Raw genomic sequence first — 22,494 nt, 5'->3', positions numbered from 1 at the left:
ATTGATAGGTACATAGTTATTGCCATTTTTAGATTTGTAGTAAATTGTTTTCATCTTTCTTTTATTTACAGAAGTCCTTTTAGTATTTCTTGCAATGCTGGCTTGGTTGTAATAAATTCTTTCAGTTTGTTCTTTTCTGGGAAGCTCTTTATCTCTCCATCAACTTTAAATGATAGCCTTGCTGGATAAAGCAATCTAGGTTGTAGGCCTTTGTGTTCCATCACTTTGAGTATCTCCTGCCACTCCCTCCTGGCCTTCAATGTTTCTGTAGAAAAGTCATTTGATAGCCTTATGGGAGTTCCCTTGTACATAACCTTCTGCCTTTCTCTTGCTGCTTTTAAGATTCTCTCTTTGTCTTTAAGCTCTGCCATTTTAACTATAATTTGTCTTGGTGTGGGCCTATTTGGGTTTATCCTGGTTGGAACTCTCTGCACTTCCTGGGCTTGTATGTTGGTTTCCTTGATCAGGTTAGGGAAGTTTTCGGACATTATTACCTCAAATATGTTCTCAATCCCTTGCTTCCTCTCTTCGCCTTCTGGTATTCCTATGATGTGCCTGTTGTTGCGCTTGATGTTATCCCAGAGGTCTCTTAACCCATCTTCATTGTTTTTTATTCTTTTTTCTTTCTGTTGTTCAGTTTGAGTGATCTCTGCTAACTTGTCTTCTAAGTCGCTGATTCGATCCTCTGCTTCATCTAACCTGCTGGTCATTCCTTCAAGTGAGTTCTTAATTTCGATAATTGTGTTCTTTAGTTCTAGCTGGTTGTCCCTTAAGATTTCCACATCCATTTTTAGTTCTAACTGGTTGTTCTTTATTTCTATATCCTTCTGTATGTCTTCTCTAAGCTCCTTAAACATTCTTATCACCAGTGTTCTGAACTCTGTCTCTGACAGGTTGGTGACCTCTGCTTCATTTGGTTCCAGTTGTGGAGGTTTCTTCTGTTCTGTTATTTGGGACATGTTTCTTTGTCTCCCCATTCTGAATGACTCTCTGTGTTTGCTTTGATGTATTAGGAAGATCCCCTAGAGCTCTTAGTTCTTGCTGGGTTATCTTATGTAGTATGTGGCCTTTATATTTGACGTGGACTACTTCGTTCTTCTCCTCTGCATGTGCTCCACAGGTGGTTCGTGTGTTTAGTATATTGTCCTGTTCAAGAAGAACTTTAATTGCTTTTTGCTTGTGAGTAGGTGGGTTTAACTCCTAGGCCGTCTAGTTGTGAAACTTGGCTCTGCCCACCGCAGGGTGTTCTGCTGGGTGAGGGTTGGCCACTTAAATGAGGTTTGGCCTCTATGGGCTCTTGTGCCTTCAGAGAATTCCCTCTGGGTGTGTGAGTTGTAGGTCAAACCCGGTAGTACTCTGGTTTGGTCCAGAGTTGGCTTCTGGATATGTTGAATCTTGTGCCTCTTAAGCTGGGCCCTGTTAGGGCAGTTTCAGCACAAATCAAGTTACCAAGTACAACAACAACAACAAAGAAAACAAATCAAGTACATTCACATGTAAAATACAACCGACAATCCCCACTCAACATAGGCAAAGATATCAAAGAAATAAAGGCAGAACAAAGCAAATCACAACAAGCAGAAAAAAAAAAAAACACCAAGCAAAGCAAAACAGAAAGCAGCACCAGTCTTGGCTTAAGCCCACCAAGTAATCTCCAGGTTGTCCTCCGCTGTGCCAAAGAGTTCCCTTCCTATTGCGCAGGTAGCGCTGGTCACCTGGTGCTCAGAGTGAATTTGGGCATGTAGATTTAAATGCGAGGGGCTGAGGGGTCTGGATGACAGTTTTCAGAGAGACCATGCAGTTTCTGTCCTTTCCTGCACAAATGCACGCTGAGAGTAGTCAATGGGAAATACTTTAAAATTTGTAGCATATGCCTTATCAAGAAGCTCATTGGTGAAAGGTTGAAATCTTTTCCTCTAAGATCAGAAACAAGAAAAGAATTCCCACTTTCACCACTCATATTCAACATAGTACTGGAAATCCTAGCCAGAGCAATCAGGCAAGACAAAGAAATAAAAGGCATCCAAACAGGAAAGGAAGAAGTATACTTGTTCCTGCTTGCAGATGATATGGTCTTATATTCAGAACATCCTAAAAACCTCACCCCAAAACTGCTAGAAGTAATCAACGAATTCAGTAAAACTGCAAGGTACAAAAGCAACATACAGAAAACAGTTGCATTTCTATATGCTAACAAGAAAACATCTGAAAAAGAAATAGAGAAAACGATCCCATTTACAGTAGCATTGAAAGCAATAAAATACTGAGGAATAAATCTAACCAAGGAGGTGAAAGACCTGTACAATGAAAACTGTAAGACTTTGAAGAAAGAAACTAAAGGGGACACAATCAAATGGAACAATATTGTTCCCAGAGTCAAAGAATCATTATTGTTAAAATGTGCACATTACACAAAGTCATAAAGAGCTTCAATGCAATTCCTGTCAAAACCCAATGCAACTTTTCACAGAAAAATTTTTAAAAAATCCTAACATTTGTACAGAGACACAAAAAGCACCAAACAGCCAAAACAATCCTGAGAAAGTAGAGCAAAGCAGGAAGCACAGCACTTTCCGATTTCAAACTATATCCAAAAGCAACAATATCAAAACAGGATGGTACTGGTATAAACATTCACATAGACACTGGAATAATGAAAATGATAGTGTGCCCGGAGATATTAATAACATAACCCACTTATATATGATCAACTAATATTAGAAAAGGGAGCCAAGAATATGCAAATGAAGAGCACAGTCCAAATGGTGGTGGGAAAACTGGATGTCCACACACAGAAGAATGAAATTGGACACCCATCTTACACCACTCATAAAAAATGAACTCAAAACAGATGAAAGACTTAAATGTATGACTGAACTGATAAGAGCCTTCCTGAAATTTTCAACCTTAGCGACAGAGAGTAACAGGTGTGCTTTTTCTGCCTGTTGTTTGTTTCTTGGATTGCTTTTAATTGTAATTATTTAGAATATTAGTTTTCTAAAGTTGCTAAAAAATTCCAGAGATTGGGTTATTTAAACAAAATACATTTATTGGCTCAGATTTTGGAGGCTCAGGTGTCAGCTGGTTGGTATCTTCAGAGTGGTGTGAGGGAAGCATCTGTTCAAGGCCTCTCTTCTTACCTTGCAGATGGGGAAATCTCCCTCTATCTCTCTGCATTTTCCTCCCCATATGCACGTCTCTGTGTCTCATTTTCTATTTTCTTTTTATGTGGAAACCACTCGTTTTAAATTAACACCCGCTCTAATGAACATCCTTTAACTTGGTTACCTGAGTAAAGACCCCATCTCCCAATAGGACCACCTATGAGGTACTAGTATTTAGGTCTTCATCAACATATGTGGGGAAAATGTTAGGAAAATTCGCCTTCATTGGCTGATATAGCTTCCAGGGCTGATAAAGCTTCATTGTTTCATGTTGTCTGTTTTTCCTCAAGAGGTGATGGTAGTTTCCTCATGAGGTAATGGCTAGGTTTCTCCACATGAGAGGATGGTAGTTCCCTTGTGAAGTGATGGTTAGGTTTCTCACTCATGAGGTGATGGTAGTTCCCTCATGAGGTGATGGTTAGGTTTGTCTGTTAGCTTTTTGTTCCCTCACATGAGGTGCTGTTGTTTTTCCCTCATGTGAGGTGATGGTTAGCTTAGAGTTAAGAGCATTCTCCCTCGTCTCTTCCCCGGCAGGAGAAATATGGGATGATGTTGCTTTCTGTCTGTTTCACCCACATCAGCAGATGAGGTGAAGAAGTAACTAAGTTATATCAGAGTAACGTGACAGGCACGTTCCCAGGCTTTGGAAGGCCTTGGGCCAATGGTCCCAGGCGAGAACAGTAGGTATTGTTTGTCTGAATGAACTGGCCCTTCAGCCTGATAAGCAATGTTTTTATCACAGTAACTGCCGAATCCTCCCGGAACTGACCATTCCCTAGGGGGAGTCAGGAACAAGAAACTTGGCTCAAAATTATATATGAAGAGATATATAAGACAGGCCTCAGTTGGCAGTGCATTCGTCATTCGTCACCATTCTGACACTGGCATTGGGAACTTGTATGCAGCTTGGAGCTTGCAGCATCAGGGGATGCCCTGATCTCCAGCCGCAGACCTGGTGAGATCTGATCGGTTCCTGACCTCTCCAGTGTTGCTTCCCCACATTTGATGAGCTTTTGGCATCTACTGTAATATTTGCTATCCTATAGAATTTATCACGGCTTTTGGATGGTCCCTATTAACTTTCTTTGTATATTTAGCCAAGTGATTTTTTTTATCAATAGTAAATGCATACATATACTAAAACCTTTTAAACTTTTAGTATACTTTTAAACTTTTAGTGTATACTCCTTTGTTTTCCCTGCTCGTCATTACAACATGAAGTTTAAGGGGACACACCACATTTCAAGCCACAGGAGATATGAATTTGGGCTTTAGGAGGGCGTTTCTTCCTCCTCTTCCATTATATTAAGAAAATATCGGTGTCTGCTTGAGGGAAATAAAGTAACCCACCCTTCATCTTCTTCCACAACTGTTTGAATATTGAGTATTTTTATTTTGATGTTTCATTTCTCCTTCCTATCTCTGTGAAGGGAGATGATACTATGTGATTTCAATCCTTAAAAGGTATTACAATTGCTTTAAACCTAACTCTTTTCTCAATTTTTAAAAATGGATTCCACTCATTCCTTTAAAAAACTTGCAATTTCCCATTTTGATTAGGATGTGGAAACCTGTAGATGATGTTACTCTCAGCCAAACAATGAGACAAAAATCTGGATCATCTACAGAAACCAAACTCTCCTCGAGCCCCTCAGAAGAGGAACAGGATTCTACAGAAGAGACAAGACACAGAGACTATTTAACATTGGTAGAGCCTCATGAGCTAAAGAGAAAGAATGGGAGAAAAGCAGGGTAGTAGAGAGAGCTTCCGTGAGTAGTGCAGACATGAAAGGGGGCAATACCTTTTTAAAGAGGAAGTATAAAGATGTGTTTGATTCTGTCCAATGGGGAGGAGCTCTAATGGGTCATTACACCTTCAGAGGTCTCCTGGGATCATTAAAGTAAGGATTTAGGATAAATGAATCCCCTCATAAGGAATATTAATTATTATTACTTTGGAGTATTAGAATGATCTTATATAATGACTTGAAAAAAATAATTTGTTTTTCAAAGAGACCAGGAAATATTACCACGAAAACAACTGCAGGTAAATCTCTCTGGGTGGTGTTCCAAGACCTTCTTACACATCCAGAACATAATGGTAGGTGGGAAAAACTCAGTGTAGAGCTATCATATTTTCCAAGACAGAACTGTAGTCATGTTCCATAAAACTGTATTTTACAAAATCACTTAATTTATATCAGGCTAATTGTTGTTCCTTCACAATTCCAGTGTGTGCCTATATGAAATACAAATGATTTTGCACACTTGCTCTTTCATACAGGTCTCTTACATAATGCATTATAAGACAAGCCATTTTTTAAAACCTAATATCCTAGGATATTTTCATGTCCTTTGTGTGATTTGCAATTGTAAATTCTAGAATCAAATAGGAGTGTTAGTAAAACAATAGTAATAGTGGACCGTATGGGCTCTGAAGACTGGAATGCAAGAGTTGAATGATAGTTAGTCGATCAGGAAAGGAGAGAGAGAAATGGGGTTTGATTTTTGAAGACTGAGATAAATCAATACATTTAATTTTTCATTGTGAGTGTGATTGAGGAAAAAGGGCATCTAATGGGCAATCATGAGTTAATGATCTTGATGACTGAAAAGAAAAACTAAGGGAAAGGGCTTAAAAGCTTAGCAAAAAAATATAAGCAACAACCCTAGGAAAATAGTATCAATAGGGCAAGGATATCCCACTCAAACTTTTTCAACATCACCCGTATTGCAGAATCCATTGAAAATTTAAGTGATAACCCAACACAGTACAGAAAAAACTAAATCAAAAAGTTTACAAAACAATACCTATTGCAGGCTCTCTAGAATCTGAATTTACTACTCTTGACTTCTTTAGATTTGTGTAACTTGTTCTTTCCAAGACTGTAATCTTTTGTTCTTGAAAACGTAAAACTTCATAATGTGAACATTGGAATCATGGGGATAATAAGAGCTCCAATCAAAGCAGCACAAGCTACACTCAGCTCTGACAGAAATTTCTATTTCTCATAGCTTGTTATTGGTGTATAAAAATGCAACCAATTTCTGCATATTATTTTTTGATCCTACCATTTACCTGAATGCATTTATTATTTCTTTTTTTTAATTTACTGCGGTGACAATTGTTAATGAAATTACATAATTTCAGGTGTACAATTCTGTATTACATCATCTAAAAATCCCATTGTGTGTTCACCACCCAGAGTCAGTTCTCCTTCCATCACCATATATTTGATCCCCCCTTACCCTCATCTCCCTCCCCTCACCCCCCTTACCCTCTGGTAACCACTAAACTATTGTCTGTGTCTATGAGTTCTTGTTTCTCATTTGTTTGTCTTGTTCTTTTGTTGTTTTTGGTTTATATACCACCATATCAGTGAAATCATAGGGTTCTCTGCTTTTTCTGTCTGCTTATTTCCCTTAGCATTATACTCTCAAGATCCATCCATGTTGTCACAAATGTTCCTGTTTCATCTTTTCTTATTGTCGAATAGTATCCCATTGTGTATGTATACCACAACTTCTTTATCTGTTCATCTATCGAAGGACATTTTGGTTGTTTCCATGTCTTGGCCACCGTAAAGAAAGCTGCAGTGAACATTGGAGCACACGTGTCTTTATGTATAAATGATTTCAAATTTTTTGGGTAAATACCCAGGAGAGGGATTGCTGGGTCATATGGTAATTCTATTTGTAATTTTTTGAGAAACCTCCACACTGCCTTTCATAGTGGATGCAGCAGTCTGCATTCCCACCAACAGTGTATGAGGGTTCCATTTTCTCCACAACTGCTCCAACACTTGTTACTATTTCTCTTGTTGATGATAGCCATTCTGACTGGGGTGAGGTGATATCTCATTGTGGTTTTTATTTGCATTTCTCTGATGATTAGTGATGTTGAGCATTTTTTCATATGCCTATTTGCCATTTGTATGTCCTCTATGGAGAAATGTCTCTTCAGGTCCACTGCCCATTTTTCAATTGGGTTGTTTGTTTTTTTGTTGTTGAGCTTCATGAGTTCCTTGTATAATTTGGATATTAGCCCCTTATCGGAGGCACGGTTTGCAAGAATCTTCTCCCATTCAGTCGGTTGCCTCTTTATTTTGTCGATAGTTTCTTTTGCTGTGCAGAAGCTTTTAAGTTTCATATAGTCCCATTCATTTATTTTAGCTTTTACTTCCATTGCCTTTGGAGTCAAATTCATAAAATGCTCTAATGGAAAGAGCCTGAATCACTGAGATACCCCTTGGGGGAGAGCTGAGAACTCAAAGCAGATTGTGATGCAGCCCATGGTGGTCAGAAGCTGTCTAGCTCTCCTGTGTGAGAATAGTGCTTTAGATGGACCCAACCTTGCTTTGAGGAAGAACAGACGAGCTCATTGGATGATTAATGTTCAGTCCCAAGAAGGAGAGAATTCCAGCCCAAATGCATCATTTCATTACTTGATGGATTGAAATTAAAATAAAAGAGGAAAGATCCTTTTGTGTGATAATACCAGGATATGAAGCCTCCAAGGAATCCTAATAAATAAAGAAAGAAAATGATGGAAAAAAAAATTCATAAAATGTTCTTTGAACCCAAGGTCCATAAGCTTAGTACCTATGTTTTCTTCTATGCAGTTTGTTGTGTCAGGTCTTATGCTTAAGTCTTTGATCCATTTTGAATTAGTTTTGGTACATGGTGACAGACAAAAGTCCAGTTTCATTCTTTTGCATGTGGCTATCCAATTCTCCCAGCACCACTTATTGAAGAGGCTGTCTTTCCTCCATTGTATGTTTTTAGCTTCTTTGTCAAAAATTGTCTGTTCATATTTATGTGGTTTTGTTTCTGGGTCCTCAGTTCTATTCCATTGGTCTATGTGTCTGTCTTTCTGCCACGACCATGCTGTTTTGACTATTGTAGCCCTGTAGTACAAGCTAAAGTCAGGCAGTGTGATACCTCCAGCACTGTGCTTTTTTCTTAAGATTGCTTTGGCTATTCGGGGTCTTTTGTGGTTCCAAACAAATCTGATGATTTTTTGTTCTATTTCTTTAAAAAATGCCATTGGGATTCTGATGGGGATTGCATTAAATCTGTATATTGCTTTGGGTAATATGGCCATTTTAACTATGTTTAGTCTTCCCATCCATGAGCATGGAATGTCTTTCCATTTCTTTGTGTCTGCTTCAATTTCTTTCAAAAATGTCTTATAGTTTTCAGCATATAGGTCCTTCACATCCTTGCTTAAGTTTATTCCTAGGTATTTTACTCTTTTTGCTGCAATTGCAAAAGGAATTGTTTTTTCTATTTCTTTTTCCGAGATTTCATTGTTAGTATATAGGAATGCAATGGACTTTTGTACGTTGATTTTGTAGCCAGCAACTTTACTGTATTCAGTGATTGTTTCTAACAGCTTTTTGGTGGGGTTCTTAGGGTTTTCTATATATAGCATCATGTCATCTGCAAAGAGTGATATTTTAACTTCTTCATTCCCAATTTGGATGTCTTTTATTTCTTTCTCTTGCCTGATTGCTCTGGCAAGGACTTCGAACACTATGTTGAAAAGCACAGGTGATAGGGGACAGCCCTGCCATGTTCCTGAACGTAGAGCAAAGGGCTTCAGTTTTTCACCATTGATTATGAGATTAGCTGAGGGCTAGTCACATATCGCCTTATTATGTTAAGGTATTTTCTGTCTATACCTATTTTATAAGGTGTTTTAATCATAAATGGATGTTGTGTCTTGTCAAATGCTTTTTCTGCATCAATTGATATAATCATATGATTTTTGTTTTTTATTTTGTTTATGTGATGTATCATATTGATGGATTTGCAGATGTTGAACCATCCTTGTGCCCAGGGATGAACCCCACTTGGTCGTGATGAATAATGTATTTAATGCATTGTTTTATTCGATTTGCTAAAATTTTGTTTAAGATTTTTGCATCAGTATTCATCAGAGATATAGGTCTGTGGTTTTCTTTTTTTGTGTTGTCCTTACCAGGTTTTGGTATCAGGGTAATGATGGCCTCATAAAATGAGTTAGGGAGTACTGACTCTTCTTCAATTTTTTTGGAAGAGTTTTAGCAGGATTGGTATTAGATGCTGTTTGAAGGTTTGGTAGAATTCACTAGTGAAGCCATCTGGTCCCGGACTTTTGCTTTTGGGAAGGTTTGGATGACTGATTCAATTTCTTTACTGGTGATCGGCCTGTTTAGATTTTCCAGTTCTTCATGGTTCAGCCTTGGAAGGCTATATGTTTCTAAGAATTTGTCCATTTATTCTAGGTTATTAAATTTGGTGGCATATAGTCCTTCATAGTATTCTTGCATGATCCTTCGTATTTCTGTGGTGTCCGTGATAACTTCCCCTTTTTCATTTCTGATTTTGTTAATTAGTGTCTTCTCTCTTTTTATCTTAGTGAGTCTAGCCAAGGGTTTGTCGATTTTGTTAATCTTTTCAAAGAACCAGCTCTTTGTCACATTAATTTTTTCTATTGTCTTTTTGTTCTCTATTTCATTTAGTTCTGCTCTGATTTTTGTTATTTCCTTTCTTCTGCTGACCTTGGGTTTCACTTGTTCTTCTTTTTCTAGTTCTTTAAGGTGTAACATGAGGTTATTTATTTGGGATTTTTCTTGTTTCTTGAGATAGGCCTGTAATGATATAAATTTCCCTCTTAAAACTGCTTTCGCTGCATCCCAAAGATTTTTGTAGGATGAATTTTCATTGTCATTTGTTTCTATGTATCTTTTGATGTCTCCTCTAATTTCTTATTTGACCCAGTCATTGTTTAAAACTATGCTGTTTAATCTCCATGTATTTCTGTTTTTTCCTGCTTTCTTTTCGCAGTTGATATCCATTTCAAAGCCTTGTGATCAGGGAATATGCTTGGTATGATTTCAATCTTCTAAAATTTGCTGTGGCTGATTTCGTGTCCCAATATATGGTCTATTCTTGAGAATGTTCCATATACACTCGAAAAGAATGTATAGTCTGATGTTTTAGGATGAAGTGCTCTATATATGTCAATGATGTCCATTTCATCTAATGTGTCATTTAGGGCTGCTATTTCGTTATTTATCTTCTGTTTGGATGATTTATCCATAGCTGTCAATGATGTATTTAAGTCCCCTAGTATAATTGTGTTTTGGTCCATTTCTCCCTTTAGTTCTGTTAGTAGTTGCTTGGTATGTTTCGGTGCTCCCTGATTGGAGGCATAAATATTGATGAGTGTTATGTCTTCTTGTTGTATAGTCCCCTTTACCATTATGAAATGTCCATCTTTGTCTCTTGTTATCTTTTTCACCCTGAAGTCTGTTTCATCTGATATCATTATGGCTACACCTGATTTTCTCTGGGTACCATTTGCTTGGAATGTCAATTTCCACCCTTTCCCTTTGAGTCTATGTTTGTCCTTATAGCTGAGATGTGTCTCTTGGACACAGCATATGGTTGGGTTTAATTTTTTGATCCAATCTGCTACTCTGTGCCTTTTTATTGGTGAGTTCAGTCCATTTACATTTAGGGTGATTATTGATACTTGAGGATTTCCTGTCATTCGATCTTTAGTTCTCTGGTAAGGCTGTGTCTCCATTGTTTCTTTGCCTTTTTGTTGTTGTTATTATTTCTGTCTGGTGGTATTCTATGATGATTCTTAAGTTTATGTAAAAGAAAGTTTGATATTTAGAGTATTCCATTTTCTTCAGCACGCTTACTTTCTCCATTCCCATATTCCGGTTCAGGCCTTTACTCTCCCCCTTTTTATGTTTTGGTTGCCACAAATTGTCCCTGTTGATGGTGGTCGTATATTTCTTGTAGTGCAGGTCGTGTATTAGAAAATTCCCTCAGCTTTTGTATGTCTGGAAAGGTCTTTATTCCTCCTTCATATCTAAAGGATATCTTTGCTGGATATATTATTCTTGGCTCATGATTTCTCTCTTTCAATAGTTTGAATATTTGGTTCCACTCCCTCCTGGCTTGTAGAGTTTCTGCTGAAAAATCTGATGATAATCTAATGGGCTTTCCTTTGTAAGTTACCGTCTTCTTTTCCCTGGCTGCCTTGAGGATTCTTTCTTTGGTGTTAATTTTAGACAGCTTCAATACAATGTGCCTTGGAGAAGGCCTGTTGGGATTGAGGTAATTAGGTGTTCTGTTTGCTTCTTGGATTCGAGTATCCAGTTCTGTCCACAAGTTTGGGAAGTTCTCGTTAACAATTTCTTTGTATATATTCTCTGTTCCCTTCTCTCTTCTTCTCCTTCTGGTATGCCCGTTATTCTTATATTGCTCTTTCTGATGGAGTCAGAAAGTTCTTGTAGAGTTCTTTCATTTTTTTTAAGTCTCAAGTCTCTTTCTTCTTCCATCTGTGTCAGTTCCAGGTTTCTATCTTCGATGTCACTGATTCTTTTTTCCATCTGGTCAACTCTACTACCTAAGCTGGTTATTTCATTCGTAATTTCTTCTATTGTGTTCTTAATCTCCAGAAATTCCATTTGGTTCTTTTTTAAAATTTCAATCTCTTTCGTAAAATGCTCACGTTGTTCTTTGATTGCGTTTCTGAGTTCATTAAACTTACTTTCTGTGTTTTCTTGCATCTCGTTGAGTTTTTTCAGAACTGCAATCTTGAATTCTCTGTCATTTAAGTCCCATGTTTCCATATCTTTAAGTTCCTTTTCTGGAGACTTTTCACTTTCTTTCTGAGCTGTCTTGTTGCCTTGGTTATTCATGGCAATTACTGATTTATTATTTCTCTTCCTAGACATCTACAGGAGTGGCTTCAGCAACAGGTTGATAGGAAGAGGTCTTTCTTTTGTTTTCCAGTTCTTGTTGGTAGAATGTTATATTTTCTCTCTGACTGCAGCCTTTCTTTTTCTCTCTCTCTCACACAGTAGTGCTATGTTTTCTCTGCACTATTCCAGCTTCTCACACTGTGGGGGGATTCCCTGGGAGACGGGCTTCTCCTCTGTTAACAGTTCACCTGGGTCATAGCGCGCCACGTCCCTGTGGGGATGCGGAGAGCTTCTGAAGTTCCAAAGCTCTTTCTGCACCTAATTCAGAGCCTGTATGTTTCAGCAGTTCTGTTTACTCCTGCAGGGATCCGCCCAGATAGGTGGGGCCAGGGGTGGGGTGAGTTGTGAGAGGTGGCCCAGAGCAATGGCGGCGATCACCACCACAGCTGGTCCTGCTTCCAAAACTCCCTCCTCTTTGTCTAGAAGGGCTGCGAATCTGTGTCTGTGGTCCACAGTTCTCAGAACAGCAAATATCTTGTCCTTTTGATCTGACACTGCTACTTTATTGCTTCTAGCACCGGGCAGTTGGGGGTGGGGCGAGCTCTGGGAGGGTAGGGAGGGGGCGGCTAGTCTCAGTGCCTAAGGCTTCCGTTCTCCGCTTGGCAGTGAGGGCTTAAACCACCGTTTTCAGCCTTCTTCCCTCAGTCTTTGCTCCGAGATCTCTGCCGTGAGCGTTGGGTTCAGCCGTGTTATATGCTGCCCCCTCAGCCCTGTGGGCCGTAAGCGGAGCCCTAGCAGTCCGAGTTCTTTTTTCTCCTGCAGCTTCGGTAGTTCCGGGATGCAGCGAGCCCGGAGCACTGAGCTAGGTCTGAGTCCTGCGCCCACGCGTCTCCGTCCCCGCACTTTTCCCTTCCCTCCTCTCCCGCTCACGCAATTCGCCCACCTGGAGGTGAATTCAGTAGTGGGCCTCTTCGTCTTGCCTGTCTGCTGTGCAGGGAGTCCTTTGTGGAGTTATTGTTGTCCGATTAGTTGTAAATTCCAGGGGAGCTTTACAGAGGTTCACGTCACGCCGCCATTTTGATGACCAATCTCCTTTTATTATTTCTAAGGGGTGTTTTTGGTGGAATTCTTCAGGTTCTCTATATGTAGTATCATGTTATGCAAATAATGACACAATTTTAGTTCTTCTTTTCCAATCTGGATGCTTTTTATTTCTTTTCTATTTGCTGTGGCTCAACTTTCAATACTTTGTTGAATAAAAGTGGTAAAAGTTGACATCCTTGACTTGTTCCTGATCTTAAAGGAAAAGCTTTCAGCTTTTCACCACTGAGTATGATGTTAGGTGTGGGTTTGTAACATATGGCTTTTATTATGTTGAGCTATCTCCACTTTGCAGAGAATTTTAGTCATACATGTATGCTGGATTTTGTCAAACACTTTTTCTGCATCTGTTGATGTGATCATATGATTTTTAGCATTCATTTTGTTTATGTGGAGTATCAAACATAGATTTGCAAGTACTGAGCCAACCTTGCACCCCAGGAATAAATCCCATTTAATAATGGTGTACAATTTTTTTAATGTATTGCTCAAATCAATTCCCTAGTATTTTGGTAAGGATTTTTGCATCTATGGTCATCAGGGATATTGGCCCATAGTTTTCTTTTTTTGGTAATATCTCTGTCTGGTTTTGGTATCAGGGCTATGCTTACCTTGTAAAATGAGCTTGGGAGCCTTCCCTCCTCTTTAATATTCTGGAATAGTTTGAGAAGGTTAGGTGTTAATTCTTCTTTGAATGTTTGGTAAAATTCAGCTGTGAGGCCATCTGGTCCAGGACTTTTGTTTGTTGCGAGGTTTTTGATTACTAATTTGATTTCACTGGTAGCAATCAAATTTTCTATTTCAGTTTTTCTGTTTCTTCTTGATGCAGTCTTGGAAGAGTGTATGTTTCTACGAATTTATTCATTTCTTCCAGGTTGTCCAATTTGTTGGCATATAATTGTTCATAGTGTTTCCTTATAATCCTTTGTACTTCTGTGGTGTCAACGGTCACTTCTCCTCTTTCGTGTCTGATGTTATTTATTTGGGTCCTCTCCCTTTTTCTCTTGATGAGTCTGGTTAAAGACTTATCAGTTTCATTTATCTTTTCAAAGAGGCAGCGCTTGGTTTCATTGGTTTCACTGTATTGTTTTTCAGACTCTATTTTGTTTATTTCTGCTCTGACGTTCACTATTCTTTTCCTTCTACTCACTTTAGGCTTAGTTTGTTCTTTTTCTAGTTCCTTTACCTGTAAGGTTAGATTATTTATTTGAGATTTTTCTTGTTTTGTTTGTTTGTTTGTTTGAGGTAGGCCTGCATTGCTATGAATTTCCCTCTTAGGATTGCTTTCACCATGTCCCATAGATTTGGGGTCACTGTGTTTTCATTTTCATTTGTCTCAAGATATCTTTTGATTTCTTCCTTGATCTTGTTAAACTATTCATTGTTTAGGAGCATGTTATTTAGCCTCTATGTGTTTCTCAGTTTTTCTTCTTGTTATTGATTCCTAGATTCATGCCATTGTTGTTGGAGAAGACGCTCAATATGAATTCAATCTCTTTGAACTTATTGAGACATTTATTGTGACCTAATGTATGGTCTATTTTGGAAAATGTTCCGTGTGCACTTGAAAAGAATTTATATTCTGCTGTTTTGGCGTGAAATGTTCTAAAATTATGCTTTTAATAATTAGGTGTCCCTACATTGGGTGAGTAGATGTTCATAAGAGTCAAATCTTCTTGTTGGATTGCTCCCTTTATCATTATGAAAGGTCCTCCCTTGTCTCTTGTTATAGCCTCTGTTTTAAAGTCTATTTTTTCTGATACAAGTGTTGCTACCCCAGCATTTTTTCTTTTCCATTTGCATGAAATATCTTTTTCCATCCCTTTACTTGCAGTCTGTGAGTGTCTTCTATCTGAAGTGTGTCTCTTGCAGACAGCATATGTATGTGTCCTGTCCTCTTATCCATTCAGCCACCCTATGTCTTTTGACTGGAGCATTTAGTCCATTTACACTTAAAGTAATTATTGATAGGTATGTAGTTATTGCCATTTTGTTCATTGTTTTCTCAATGTCTTTGTAGTTCTTCTCTGTTCCTTTCCTACTCTCTTGCATGTTGATGACTTTCTGTAGTGTTGTGTTTGGATTATTTCTCTTTATTTCTCGTACATCTCTTGTAGATTTTTGGTTTGTGGTTACCATGTGCTTCATATATACCAAGCTAGGTTTATAGCAATCTGTTTTAAGTTGATGGTAGCTTAAGTTTCTATGTATTGGGTAGATCTGCCAGAGTGGCGTTATGCGCATGTAACAGGTGCCCACTGGCACAGTCTCCCTGGTCACTTGAGCCAGGTGCTCCAGGGGTGTCCCTCATTTGGGATGTGTGTGCCCTCTTGTGGTAGTTCAGCCTTGATTGCTGTTGCAATGACAGTGGTTGGCATTGACCCTCAGGCTTACTGGCTGTGAGGACTGGCCGTGACTACAGTGGATGAGCTGTTTTGCAGGGGCTGACCCCACCAAGCGGGTTCACTTTAGTGGGGCTCTGGTGCCTGGCAAGTGGCCCTTTGGGTATATCATTTGTGGAGGTGGTTGGGTGGTGCTCTGGTGTGGTCTGAAGCTGGCCATGGGATGTGTTGGTTCTGGGCCTCTTGGGAGGCGCTCTGCTGTAGGCCAAGATCAACCACTACCTGTGCCCGTCCCGGGGCCACCTGGCAGGAGCTACAAAGTGATCTGCAGTTGGTAGCAGCCTGTGCTGGGCTTGGAAGCACCTGGGAGAGGCTATGTTGGGAACTGAGGCAGCTGCCACTAGTGCCTGGCTTGGAGTCACTTACCAAGAGGTACAGGGCATGCGGAGGTCAGCCACTGCTTGCTTGGGGTTTGTGGACCTTTGAGAGATTTTTGGAAAGTCTGCAGCATGAGCAGAGACTGGCAGTTTGTGTGGAAGCCACTGAAAGATGTTCGGATCGGCCCACGAGTGTGGTGCGGAGGGCTCCCATGGAATCGCCAGCGTGGGGCATATGGTATCAGCCAGGTAAATGGAGTGTTCAGATTTGATGCCCGCCTGCACCTGCCCTCTGTGTGGGGGGAGGGCTCAACAAAGGAGCAATGGCATCTTCGAGCCCTTCTGTTCCCAGAGAGACCTACCCTGATTCCCTGCCCCTCTAGCCCTTGCCCTGATGCTAGTCAATTCAGTTCCTCCCCGGACATCCCTGGTGCTTTTTGAGTCACTGCCCCTGTGCTGGAGCTCTGAGTGAGTGAGTTTGTGAGTGAGTAAGTCTGTGCGTGGGCCCTTTAAGACATGCAGTGCCTAGGTCTTTAGCAGCTTGTTGTCTTTCTCAGACACAAACCTTATTGGTTTAGACAGCCAGGTATTACGGGGACTTCTCTTCCTTGCACCCGTACCCCAGACTGGGGAGCCCAGTGTGGGGCTGGGAATCCTCGCTCCTCAGGGGAGTTATCCGCCCTCAGCTGAGATATCCCTCCTGATTCTTACCCGTCACATCCTGGGTGAGGGACCAGCCCATTCCGCATGTCCGCCCCTCCTACCAGTCTTGGTGTGGCTTCTTCTTTATATCCTTAGTTATAGGAATTCTGTTCCGCTAGTCTTCAGGTGGTTCTCAATGACGGTTATTCTATCATTTCGCTGTAATTTTGATGTGGTCCTGGGAGAAGGTGAGCAGAGGACCTACCTACTTGGCCATCTTGACCGGAAGTCAGTGACTTGGGCGGCCTTGATGATGATCCAGGTATTTTGTCATGCACCCCAGGGAACTTTCTTTCAAGGAGGACTCAGGTGCATCATTACTGTTCTTCTTAGAAATATTGGACTGGCTTAATGAATTCTCTCTCTTCTAGGAACTCAGTGTTGTTTCCTTGATAGGATACTCCCAGAGAGGTAAAGGGCATTACCCAAGGTCACGGGGCATCCGGGTGATGTCCCGTATCTCACTCTAGGGTCTGGTTCATCAGTAGATATTAGCAACCATGTTTCTCAGCATTTACCAGCTAAAAAGGAAATATTTTAAGACAAAGGAAATGCCTTATCAGAGGAGATCACTTCATAAATTACGTAACTGCCTAACCACTATGCTGTATGCCTGAAACTAATATAAAATAATATTGAATATATGTAAATATATTCATATTTTTATATGTGTGAAATATATTCATATATATATTCATATATACATATATATACATATATATATATATATGCCTGCCTGTTGGTGGGAAATATTCATATATTTCCAACCCCCCACGGGATGTAAAGTACAGCATAAGGAATGTAGTCAGTGGTATTGTAATAACTATGTACAGAGTCTGATGGGTAGTAGACTTGTTGGGGTTATCACTTTGTGAGTTATGTAAGTGTTAATCACTATGTTGTTTTTGTACACCTGAAACTAATTTAAAAAATGGAAATGCTGCACCAATTTATTTCACCTACCTCAATTTACTTTTGGGAATCAATTCAAGTGGACTTACTTTAGCAAGTGTATCCCTAAGCAAACTGCTACAGTGTTGGATTGTAGACATCAGGGGCTGTCTCTGCTTTTCCTCCTCCTTTAATTCCTTCTGTGACCCCAAACTTGGCCCATTTATGACTCTGAGGACGTATACATTTGTAGGCGAGACGGAGAAGGATGGGGTGCATTCTAAGGCCTCAGGTGTTAGGGAATCCCTGAAAGAATTGGACCACAAGATAATTGTGGCCCAAAATAGGAGATTGGATATTGGGACCAGTTTCTGGCACAGCTCTTTTTGGCATGCACTCACTTGATAAATCTCCTTTCCATCCATCTGTTCATCTATGTCTCTATGTCCAGGCACTCAGGAGTGGGAGGGGATGTCTATAATGGTTAGAAACTTCATGCTGCTTAGGGTGAAAGCGCTGCCCTGGATTATTGGGCTTCTCTACATTTGTGAGGTCACTCAGATAGGGGTAAGTCAAGTAGAAAACTATTCCAGAGTTTACCACTGTGGCCCAGGGAAGCAAGGACTTTGTTGTATGGACATACCACTTACATGGCTCCCAGCAACATCTCAAGAAATGGGTATTGTATGACACTGTTTGTTAGGTTTGTGAAGGCTGTTCATTCCTGGACACTTCTCCCATTGTGAAGGCATATCTGTTTCCCCCTCTTCTTGGCTCTCGGCAGGCCTGTATTTGCTTTCCCAATGGAGTACACAGGAAGTGATATTTTGCTCATTACAGAGCTAATCTTTAAGAGGACACATAGCTTCTGCCTTGCTGTTTGAGAATTCTGACCAGCCATGTCAAAAATCTGCCTATCCTGCTGGAGACCCCCTTGGAGAGGTCCCTCCAAGGCATGGGTATGTGTGTACATCGTCCCTTACATTGCAGAGTAGTTTAGACATCAGCTGAATACCACTAAGTGACACTAACTTGATTTATGTTTGAAGGGACACTTATACTTTTAATTCAGAAAATAAATGGAATAGAAAATGTAACAATCTTCCATTGAAAATACAAACTAACTTGAAACATTATTATATACATTATTTTAAATGCTCAGCTTTTCATGAAAAGCGACAGAAAGTAATAGTCCACTGAGACCTTTAATAATTGTAGATTCTTGAATGACCGCACCTTTAAAGAAAAACTTGACTTTTCTTATTGGGAAAGGAAGATACCAAGAAACAAAAACAAAAAACTATTCCATGTTCTTGATTTTGGGTGGGGAAAAATCTCCTTGAGAATTTGTAATCAAAAGAGTTCCTTCGTGTAGCTTTGGAATTCACATGAATATTGTCTTCATGGTGCAAACAAATCACTGCTGTAAACTCTTTGGTGGTTTTATCATCATATATATTTCCTAGTAATAAAACTTACTTTTTTCTTCCTTAAGGATTGAAACCATTTTATTAGTGGTAGCAATAGCTGTTCCTTGAAGGCCTTACAGGAAATACACTTGGAAGCCTGACCATTTGCATCATAGCTCATTGAAACTTCCCATTTCTTCAATTCTTTTAAAGTCCTTTTTGGTTCAAATTCTGTAATTTATTTTTATACAAATGAAGAAATGCCTTTGCCTGTCTTATCACAGAGTTTTAAAAGGAATATGTTCCTAATTTTAATATATTTCCCTTGTATTGATTCTTTTTCTCTCACTCTGGCGGTTTCTCAGAAAATTGGCATAGTCATTTCTTTCAACTAATGGCCCATATTTTTCCATCAATTCAAGTACGTGAGGGCATTTTGGGGACCTAAGTAATGTTAAAAATAATTTTTAAATTGGGAAAATTTGAATTTGAGAGTTCTGAACTGCGAAGTAAAAAAATCTGCCAATCTTGCTATTAAATAAGAAATATGTAAGTATCCCTAATTCTGTGTTCTGTCTTTGGAGAAAGTGGTTTTACCACTCTCTGTTCTCTGATTCACCAAGGGTTTTTGATGAGAATTGGAAGTAATAGCTGGTCAATTGTGTCTATGACTGGCAGGAGCACTCTACCAGCCACGTCAGAGAGTTACTTCTAAAGCCACAGTGGCTCAGCCCTGGAAAGAACAGATTCTGCGTTGGAGCTGTGCACACTGAGAAAGAAGATACCTACTGAGACGGGCTGCTCGTGGCTAACTGGGCTCAAATTTAAAAGAAGAACCTAGCAGCAGTTTCTCAACAGGGGCCTTTCATGCAAACCACACTTCAGGGAGAAGCCTGCACTAAGCTGTCTGCCTCTTGCACTGAACTGCCTGCCTGCACTGTGTTCCTGACATAAGGGAGTTCCCGGAATAGTATTGCAACCAATAGGATTTAGGATTTCCTCATCCAATCAGAGCTGCACAGCTCTGTCCCCCCAACAGCATCTTCACCAACCAATCAGAGAGGCTCCATTCTGCCCAATCAGGACAGTGCATTTTGGACCAATCAAAGTGTGAGGATTTGGAGTCCTCATTTGCATGAGGATAGACCAATCAGGGACCAGGGCTGGGGACTTCTGTCTATATAAGTCAGCTCCCCGCTGCTTTGGAGAACACGTTTTCCGTTTTACCTGAAAACAGAGTGTCCCCAGTTGGAGCTGAAGCGTGGAAGAGGAAGACGGCGAACAAAGGAAGAGAGAGAAAAACCGAAGATGACTCGCCAGAGCAGGCAGAGCAGAGCTGTCCAGCTGGAGAGGGGCCTCCCTCCAGGGCCAGTCTCCCAGCCATGCTGCTGTATAATTGCACTGTGACACCGTGAAATAGTTGCCTTCTTCACTTTCACCACACCCAGAATTAGGGATTCCTATTGGTGTTGATTTGTCACCAAGGACCAAAGGTTGACAGAGGAAAATGGCCCCAAAGTGTCCAGAGTCATTCTTATGGCAGCAAGGAGTTGGGTTTTGAAGTTCAGGTTCTCTCAAGGAACTCAAACTGATTTTTAAGCAGTTTTAATATCTTTATAGGTTTTCCCATTTCTGTTTGTTGCCATTTCATGTATCTCTGGCTCACTGAGCATTTTGATCAAATCAGGAGGGAACAGTTAGCCAATTATGTCCCTTAATTTGCACAAATGCTACTGGCCATGTCAGAGTTCCTGCTTGAGCCAGGGCGGCTTAGCCCAGGACAACATTAGATTCTGGGTTAGAGGGAAAGGGCTCAAGTGGCCAGAGTCATTCTGATAGCAGTCAGGAATTGGGTTATGAAGGTCAGGCTCTCTCCAGGAGCCTAAACGGAAATGGAAACGTCTACAATTCAGGTGCCTTTGGTGAAGTCTTTTCAAAGTTCTCCTGCTGGAGTATCAGTCAGCTAACATTATCAGAGGACTTTTTGCCCTATGTAGCATCTTTCTAAGGTTTTTCTGATGGCGGTCACAGGAAGTTCAGAGGTGGACGGATGGATCACTCTGATTGGTGGACGTAGCGATCACTCTGATTGGTGGACGTAGCATCACTCTGATTGGTGGACGTGATGCCAAGCAGGAGCCTAACCGATCACGTGTCACATAGCGTGACTTTGTGACAGACAGCCTCCTGCATGGCATTTTACCCAATCAGAACTGCCCGTGACGTCATGGAATGCAGCCCATATAAACCGGTCGCTGCCCAGCAGCAGCCGCCAGTCCTTCCTCACAAGCCGTGGAGAAGCCGGCTGCGGCATGGCTGAGCCTGTCTCTGAAGCTACTTCCGAGGAACTCCTGGAGGCGGCTGAACCTACCTCTGAAGCTACTTCCGAGGAACTCCTGGAGGCGGCTGAACCTACCTCTGAAGCTACGTCTGAGGAACTCCTGGGCACCGAGGAGCCCGCGGAAGCGCCGGCGCCAGAGAACCCAAAGCAGAAGCAGCCCAGGCGCCGCCGCCGCCGCCGCCGCCGCCGCCGCGGCTGTGCCGACAGTTTCGCCGCCTACTTCTCCAGGGTTCTGAAGAGCGTTCACGAGGACCTGAGCCTGTCCCAGGAAGCCGTGAGCGTCATGGATTCGTTCGTGAAGGACATCTTCGAGCGAATCGCTGACGAGGCCTCGTGCCTGGTCCGCAACACCCGGCGCTCGACCCTCACCTCCAACGACATCCAGACGGCCGTGCGCCTGCTCCTGCCGGGGGAGCTTGGCAAGCACGCCGTGTCCGAGGCCACCAAGGCCACCCTCCGATACAACACTGGCCAATGAGCTGCCTGAGCAACACCTGAACATGGCAACCCAAAGGCTCTTTTCAGAGCCACCTCCCTTCTCACGGAAAGACCTGTAGCCCTAAAAGTGGGATCTACTCTCGTGTTCGATCCCGTGGCTTTCTGCCGACATTGAAAGCCCTTTTACCGTGGACAAAACATTATCAAGTCTACCTTAATAAATGTAGAGAGTGTAATTTATTCCAGGGAAAAGCGTAGATTTTTTTTCCTTCACCACGTTGCCATTCGTGGCTTTCCAAATGGTCAGTCCTGACCTAGGTCCGTAGGTCTGCCTTTTCAAGGATATTTGGCTTACAATGACATTTAACTTTTTCACTCTCATTCCCTCGGGAGTGCATGGTGGAATTTTCCAGCAATTCATTATGTCTGATACCGCAACAGATAAAGTTCAGAAGCAGATATAAGAAGCCATCTGTCTTCTGGTAGGCCAGATATTAAGGAGATTTTCAAATATCTGGGAAAAATGTCATTCTCCTCTGTACTCTTTCAGATGAAATAATTTTCATACGAATTTGGAATTGACGTTAACATGATGTGATTGCTTTGTATTATGATTTTAGAGTAAATTTTAAATTTATTAAATCTTCTCTTCTAATATGTCATACAGTGATATTCGCTGATACTATTGACATAATAGCTCTTTGGGCCCTTATTTATTTTTAAAAGTGTAAAGTTTCCCAAGACAAAACTGTTGTAGTTTTGTTGTAGTTTTGTAGTATTTGTAAAATACTCATTTACGTTATGGACAATAATGAATGCAGTTTGCTCCATGGAAAATCATGAATTTTTCTTAACCTTGTTGTATTTCATCCCTTCTCTAAATGACCATTTCTGTTTGTTACTTTTCTACACCTACCTTTCCAGCAATGTATAAGGTCAAAATTAGTTTTCTGTTAATTTTATTTACCATCTTATTCACATCATTGCACGATTGTGTTATGAAAATTTTCAGAAATAGTTT

At 40.7% G+C, this 22,494-nt stretch overlaps 1 protein-coding gene across 1 annotated transcript; it reads left to right on the top strand.

Moving 5' to 3' along the window:
• Nucleotides 1-21,006: 21,006 nt before the first annotated feature.
• Nucleotides 21,007-21,513, top strand: LOC308495708 (histone H2B-like; the record flags this gene model as incomplete). Its single annotated transcript, XM_081080698.1, has 1 exon — nt 21,007-21,513. One exon carries the CDS (start codon nt 21,007-21,009, stop codon nt 21,511-21,513), a length of 507 nt encoding a protein of 168 aa, XP_080936824.1.
• Between the last annotated feature and the right edge of the window lie 981 nt (nt 21,514-22,494).

The sequence above is a fragment of the Rhinolophus hipposideros genome, assembly GCF_964194185.1.
Source record: "Rhinolophus hipposideros genome assembly, contig: HAP1_SCAFFOLD_417, whole genome shotgun sequence".
Lineage (NCBI taxonomy): Eukaryota > Metazoa > Chordata > Mammalia > Chiroptera > Rhinolophidae > Rhinolophus > Rhinolophus hipposideros.
This window is presented reverse-complemented; position numbering and strand designations above follow the sequence as displayed.